The sequence below is a fragment of the Mus pahari genome, chromosome 9, assembly GCF_900095145.1.
Source record: "Mus pahari chromosome 9, PAHARI_EIJ_v1.1, whole genome shotgun sequence".
NCBI classification, from domain to species: domain Eukaryota; kingdom Metazoa; phylum Chordata; class Mammalia; order Rodentia; family Muridae; genus Mus; species Mus pahari.
This window is the reverse complement of record NC_034598.1, coordinates 49106582-49113953: the sequence shown is the minus strand read 5'-3', so window position 1 is coordinate 49113953 and position 7372 is coordinate 49106582. Positions and strand designations below refer to the sequence as shown.

Below are 7372 nucleotides of genomic sequence, written 5' to 3'. Positions count from 1 at the left end.
TACTGTCAGGGCTGATCATTTGGTACTGGATAGCCAGTGGGTGAACTCTTCCCTGGGGAAGGCTGTTTCTCCCACTCTGTGATTCCTTAGTTGCCTGTAGTTCTCTGCATAGAGTTGGGACAGGTTGGGCTTCCCCGTCCACATTAGTGTGTTTATTGTTGTCCTTGTTCAGCTACTGTTTAGGCAACCATGTGGGTGAGACATGGTGTAGCTTTTGATGTTACTAGGAAACATAGTATCCCTGATGTTTCTAGAAAACATAGTATCCCTGATGTTACTAGGAAACATAGTATCCCTGATGTTACTAGGAAACGTAGTATCCCATCAAACTTCCTGATCCTCTGGCTCTTACAATCTTTCTGCTCCCTCTTCAGCAATGATCCCAGAGTCTTAACTTTTGTTTAATTTATATCAATGCAGTAATTAAATCCAAAGAATTTTTTTAAATGTTACTAAAGCTTAGCATGGTGGTCTTCACCTTTAATCCCAGCGCTCAGGAGGTAGAGGAAAGTAAATCTGAGTTTGGGGCTAGCTTAGTCTGTATATAGCAAGTTCCAGGACAGCCTAGGCTATATAGTGATATTCTGTCTTTAAAAAAATATTTTTTTACTCTACAGCTGGAGAGATGGCTCAACAGTTAAGAGCACTGACTGCTCTTCCAGAGGTCCTGAGTTCAATTTCCAGCAACCACATGGTGGTTTACAACCATCTGTAATGGAATCCGATACCCTCTTCTGGTGAGTCTGAGGGCAGCTAGAGTATACTCACATACATAAAATAAATAAATCTGTTTTTTAAAAAGTTACTCTAAATATGTGTCTAAATAATAAACATTATTCATATGCTTAATGCCTAATGCAAATAATATTGATGGAAAATATGATAAACCTGTACTAGAAACAGGAGTACAAATTTAATTTCTCACAACATCTCATACCAGGAAATAAACAAGAATATCTAAAGTGTACTGGCTGGTTTTGTGTGACAACTTAACACAAGCTGGAGTTATCACAGAGAAAGGCGCCTCCCTGGAGGAAATGCCACCATGAGATCCAGCTGTAAGGCATTTTCTCAATTAGTGATCAAGAGGCAAGGGCCCAGCCCATTGTGGGTGATGCCTTCCCTGGGCTGGTCCTGGGTTCTATTTAAAAAAAAAAAAAAAAAAGCAAGCTGAGCAAGGAGATCTGACACCCTCACACAGACAGACATGCAGCAAAAGACCAATGCCCAGAAAATAAAAATAAATAAAATCATTAAAACAAACAAACAAACAAAACAGACTCAGTTGAGGACTGGAAAGATGGCTCAGTGGTTAAAGTACTTGCTGCTTTTTACAGAGGACCAGGGTTCAAGTCCCAGCACCCACTGAGCGAGATTCCCAACTGCCTCTGTTCTATCACTTTTGACCTCCTCAGGCACCAACACTCCCATGAACATACCCAACACAAAGACACATGTAAGTACACATAGTTAAAAATAAATCTAAGGGGGAAAAAAAACAGAGTAAATTGTTCTTACATGGCTCTGTTTAATAGGACAAGAAAGAATGATATACTATGGAAATATTCCCAGGAAAAAGTGGTTAAGATAGTAATAAATTGTATAGACCTAGAATGGGAACACCTTGATTAAGAGAGAGACAGGCTGATTTCTATGAGTTACTGCCAGTCAGGGTTATAGAGTGAGACCAGACGTCTGTGGGGGTGAAGAGAAAGGAAAAGATGACCGCTTGAGTGGTTTCAGCAAGAGAACGTGTCCGTGCAAATAGCTTGTATTGGGAATAACTGAGTCATTTCTTCATTCCAACAGCCACCAATCCGGGATCCTTCAGGCTGCCTGAGCTGGCTTGCCCCTAGTTTTGGCCAATAAGTAGTCTACCAGTGATGTAGGCAAATAAGATAGAGGAATGAAGAAAAACTTGGCATCCCATCCAGCCGAGTACCGGGTGCGAGGATGCGTGGAGGTCAGGGCGTGCTCCATGCAGTCCGTGACTAGGCTCAGGTTCGTGCTACACTTCATCAACTCTCGTTTGGTGGTGCTGCAAACTGAAGAAGCAGAAGAAGGTGGTCAGCCAGCTCTTCTCTGAATTGTTTTTAAGTTTCTGTTGCATGTGGTCAAAGATGTCTAACTACAGTTAACTCCAGGGAGGACCAGGATTCCGGCCTGTGTGTCCCAACATGATCATCACAACATAAAGAACAAACCTGTGCTTTTATTTAATTCTAGAAAAAAACTTTATTTTTGTTTGTTTGTTTGTTGAATATGGTCCTCTCTATGTAGTTGTGTACATAGTTGGAATGTACTACACAGACCAGGCTGGACTCAAACTCACAGAGATCTGTCTGCCTCTGCCTTCCAATGCTGGGATTCAAGGTGTGTACCACACCCTCCATTAGTAAATTTTATTTATTTTTTAATTAATTTATTTATTATATGTAAGACACACCAGAATAGGGCATCAGATCTCATTACAGATGATTGTGAGCCACCATGTAGTTGCTGGGAATTGAACTCAGGACCCCCGGAAGAGCAGTCAGTGGTCTTAACCACTGAGCCCCAGTAAACTTTATTTTTAAAACTCAGTTCCATGCCTCGTTCAATATAAGTACACAAATCTCCTTTTTCAATTGGAAATTGTATTATTTATTTATTGAATTCATATTTATGTGTGTGTGTGTGTGTGTTGCATACCACATGTGTGGAGGTTAGAGGACAGCTTTGTGGGGTCAGGGCTCTCCTACACCTTTATTTGAGTTCTAGGATTGAACTCAGGTCAACAGGCTTAAATAGCAAATACCTTTACCAGCTAAGCTATCTTGCTGGCCCTCAATTATAAATCTGTGCACTTTTGTTATAACTTATATATCATAAAATCTAGCCAGTTAAAATGCGCAAACTCTTGATTTTTAGTGTATTTAGAGTTGTGTGATCATCATTTAGAGTTGTTGAACTTTAGAACATTTTCTTCACTCCTAAAATAAGCCCTGTTAGGATGGACATGTGGCTCAATGGTAGGGTTCTCACCTAGAAAATGCATGACCCTGGGATTCATCACCACATGACATCACATACATATACACACACATACATATATGCACACACATAGATTCACATGTAAAACACAAACATATATACACAGTTAAAACATAAACACACATACATATACACAAACATACACACATGTAAACACATACAAACATACATATATACATAAATATATAAGCAAATACACATACAAACATATAATCCCAAAGCCATTCTTTTCTCTCCAATCCAACGAACTCAAGGCAACATATAACGTGTTGGTCTCTATGGATTTGCATGGGCATTTCATATTAGTATAATCATGAATTGTATTCTTTATCTATGTGTTTGTGTGTAGTATGTGGTACATGCCAGAGAGTGTTCATAGAAGCTGCCTGTCTTCTCTATAATCTCTATCAATCAAAAAATACAAAACAAACAACAACAACAAAAACCCTGGGGTTGTGGAAACTGCAGGTAAAACATGCATATGTCTGCTTGCCATTCATTGAGTTAGATCCCCAGAGTCCAGGCCACAGCTGTAAACTCTGGATGGAGAGAGGTAGATCCGGGGACTTCCCAACCAGCCAGTCAGACTGAAGTGATGAACAGCAAGCTTGTTCAGAGACCTTGTCTCAAAAACTACGGTGGGGATCCCAGCTGTGGTGGTGCACGCCTTTGACTCATGAGAAGCAAAGACATGCAGATCTCTGTGAGTTCAAGGCCAGCCTGGTCTACAGAGCAAGTTTCCAGGACAGCCAGGGCTACACAGAGAAACCCTGTCTCATGAGGGGAAAAAAAAAAACCCTAAGGTGGAGAGTGATGGATGACACCCAAAGTCCACCTCTGCTCTCTCCACATGTGCAGGGAGACACACACCACATACATGCATACCTACACATACACAACACACACAAACACACAACTTACAGTCGTCAAAAAACTGCTGTCCATAGGACTCCTTGATGTGCTCAGGGGTAGCTTCCCAGGCTCTCTTGGTTCTCTCGATGGCTAACTCTGCATCCGTCATTCGCGTCTTGAAGCTCCCAGGTTCAATTATGCTGACTTTCACCCCAAAATCTTGAATCTCACGCCTGAAACCAAACTATTTAAATTACCACCTGAAAACAATCACCATTTTAGTGCTTTCTCTCTCTCTCTCTCTCTCTCACACACACACACACACACACACACACACACAAAGTTTTACTGCAAATTTTAAAGGACAGAAAGGTGGTGAACACCTTGAGTCCAAGCTCTTAGGAAGCAGGGGCATATGGATCCCTGTGAGTTCCAGGTCAGCGTGGTCTACATGGTGAATTCTGGGCTAGCCAGGGCTACACAGCCTCAGCTACCTGAAAAAGTAAGGTGGAAGCCAGCCTGGGCTACCTACAACCCTGTTTCAAAACAACAACAAACAAAGAACTTTTGGTAGTTCATACTTGTAATCTCAGCACGCAGAAAGCCAAGTCAGGAGGAAGACCTACGCTTGAGGCCGACGAGAGCTATGTAGTGAGATCAGGCCAGACTGGGTTACAGAGTGACATTTGTATCAAACAGCAGAAGAGATGTGGGGAGCACAGAAACGAGGTAGCGTGTGAAGCACAGAGCACAACAAGGTCTGTCGCAGTGACATGCACAGTTACCTTAGCACGTCTGAAAATGCCTCAACCCCATACTTGGAGCAACTGTAGAATCCTCCAAACCATGCAACTCTTCCCAAAGCACTGGAGACATTGACGATCCTGCCCCGAGCCTTCTTTACCAGGGAAAGCATGCTCATAGTCACCTGGGTCAAACCAATGAGGTTCACTTGAAGGACAGGCATGTAGTCCTCTGGTCTTTGCCACTCGATGTAGGCAAATGACCGTAGCACGCCTGCATTATTAACCAAGCCCCAGAGCCCTAAAACAACAAAACATAAATCAATACTTAGATTTCCAATAAAGTCAACTACGTATGTGGGCAAGTTTTCCTTAACAGACAGCCAAAAATGCTAGAGAAAAGACAAAATAAAATTGAGACTAGATCTCTCTCCAGACCCCAGGATGACCTGCAACTAATGATCGATCCGCTTCCTTCAACCTCCCAAATGCTGAGGTTTTAACTGTGAGCTATCATGTCAGAGAGACAGAGACAGAGACAGACAGAGACAGAGACAGACAGAGACAGAGGCAGAGAGACAGAGAGAGAGAGAGACAAAGAGACAGAGAGAGAAAGAGAGAGCAAGACAGAGATTGCTCTTAAATATAGCAGTAGAAAAAGGGGCTTGATTCTTGGTTTTTGGTTTTTGTGCTGGCTAGTTTTATATCAACTTGACACAAGGTAGAGTTATCTGAAAGGAGGGAGCCTCAGATGAGAAAATGCCTTCATAAGTCAGGCTGTAGGTGCCGGGCGGTGGTGGCGCACGCCTTTAATCCCAGCACGTGGGAGGCAGAAGCAGGCAGATTTCTGAATTCGAGGCCAGCCTGGTCTACAGAGTGAGTTCCAGGACAGCCAGGGCTACATAGAGAAACCCTGTCTAGAAAAACCACAAAAAAAAAAAAAAATCAGGCTATAGTGTATTTTCTTCATTAATGATTGATGGGGCAGGCCTAGCCCATTGCAGGTGGTGCTATCCTTGGGCTGGCAGTCCTCGGTTTTGTAAAGAAGCAGGCTGAGCAAGCCAGTAAGCAGCACCCTTCCATGGCCTCTGCATGAGGTCCTGTCCAGACTTACTCCAATGACGAACAATGGTATGGAAGAGTAAGCCAAATAAACCCTTTCCTCCCCAAGTTGCTTTGGCCATGATTTTTCACAGCAATAGCAACTTTAACTAAGTTTTTATTTTATAATGCAATCATCTAGAGAAGATAGACCCTGATTGCAGGTTTAAATCTCAAGGAAATTTGTCAACCACAGTGAACGTAACTTTAGTATTCCTGGAGGGACATGGTGGGGGTGGGGTGGGGGAGAGAGGGGAGGTTATACAATACTTCAAGATTTTGAATTCTAAGGAATTAGGGCTGGAGTGCTGGCTCAGCAGTTAAGAGCACTGGCTTCTCTTCAGAGGTCCTGAATTCAATTCCCAGCAATCACATGATGGCTCACAACCTTCTATAATGGGATCAGATGTCCTCTTCCATCATGCAGGCTTAGCATGCAAACAGAGCACTCATATGCATACATACATACATACATATTTTTCAAAATCAAAAATAAATTCTAAGGAATATGTTCAGTTAGGAAGAAAATCACTTTAGACAGAAGCTTTACAAGAGAATAATAAAACTGGCCGTCAAGGTGCACACCTGTTATCTGAGCACTCAGGCAGCACAGGTAGGAAAGATGCTGTGAGTTCAAGGCCAGCCTAGTCTATATAGGAGTTCCAGATTACTCAGGGCTACATAGTGAGACTCTGTGTCTAGAAAAACTGATAGTAACAAAAATAAGAAGAAGAACAATGACACAAGAAATATCTCTAATGAGATATGGCCTGGTAGGTAAAGTGCTTACCTAACAAGCCTGATGACCTGAGTTTACATGGGGCCCATGTAAAGATGGAAACTCCATAAACGTTCTCTAATCTCCACATGCACACCAATGCACATATATGTCTCACACACACACATCATAATACAATCATAAAAAAAAAATCAGATACTTTAAGGGAAAAATTGCCTTTGGTAAGTTAAGTAAACAGTTGAATGTTTTAGGGAAACAACTAAAGAGGTGAAAACCTTGTGTACAGGCTGGAGAGATGGCTCAGCAGTTAAGAGCAATGATTGTTCTTCCAGAGGTCCTGAATCAATTCCCAGCAACCACATGGTGGCTCACAATCATCTGTAATGGGATCTGATGCCCTCTTCTGATGTGTCTGAAAACAGTAACAGTGTATTCATACAAAAAATAAATAAATATTTTTTAAAGGGGCTGGAGAAATGGCTCAGCGGTTAAGAGCATTGACTGCTCTTCCAAAGGTCCTGAGTTCAAATCCCAGAAACCACATGATGGCTCAGAGATCTGACACCCTCTTCTGGTGTGTCTGGGCTGGAGCAAACAGGGCCAGAGTGAGCGGGGCCGACCAGAGCAAGCAGAGGTCCTAAATTCAATTCCCAGCAACTACATGAAGGCTCACAACCATCTGTACAGCTACCATGTACTCATATACATAAAATAAAATAAATACATCTTTTTTTTTTAAATCATTTAAAAAAGAAAGCCTTGTGCCCCGGCCCATGGGACACTTTATTCCATGGTCCTTGAGGGGGATCACAAACCTAGAGAGAAATGGGAATAAAGAAAGAGACGGAGACCATGCATGTTTGTCATAGTCTCTTTTACTAAGGGGAGATGCTCAGGTTAAATA

The 7372-nt window shown here is 42.2% G+C and overlaps 1 protein-coding gene across 1 annotated transcript in view; it reads right to left on the bottom strand.

Annotated features, from left to right (window-relative positions):
• Nucleotides 1-1301: 1301 nt before the first annotated feature.
• LOC110326955 (17-beta-hydroxysteroid dehydrogenase type 6) overlaps nt 1302-7372 on the bottom strand; it is a 19847-nt gene continuing 13776 nt past the window's right edge. The window contains exons 4-6 of the mRNA XM_021205614.2: nt 4671-4929; nt 3955-4118; nt 1302-2045 (exon numbers count right to left, since the gene is read on the bottom strand). Of these exons, the coding sequence (XP_021061273.1) occupies nt 1828-2045; nt 3955-4118; nt 4671-4929 (641 nt within the window). The 3' untranslated portion in view covers nt 1302-1827. The remainder of the gene's footprint in view (nt 2046-3954; nt 4119-4670; nt 4930-7372) is intronic.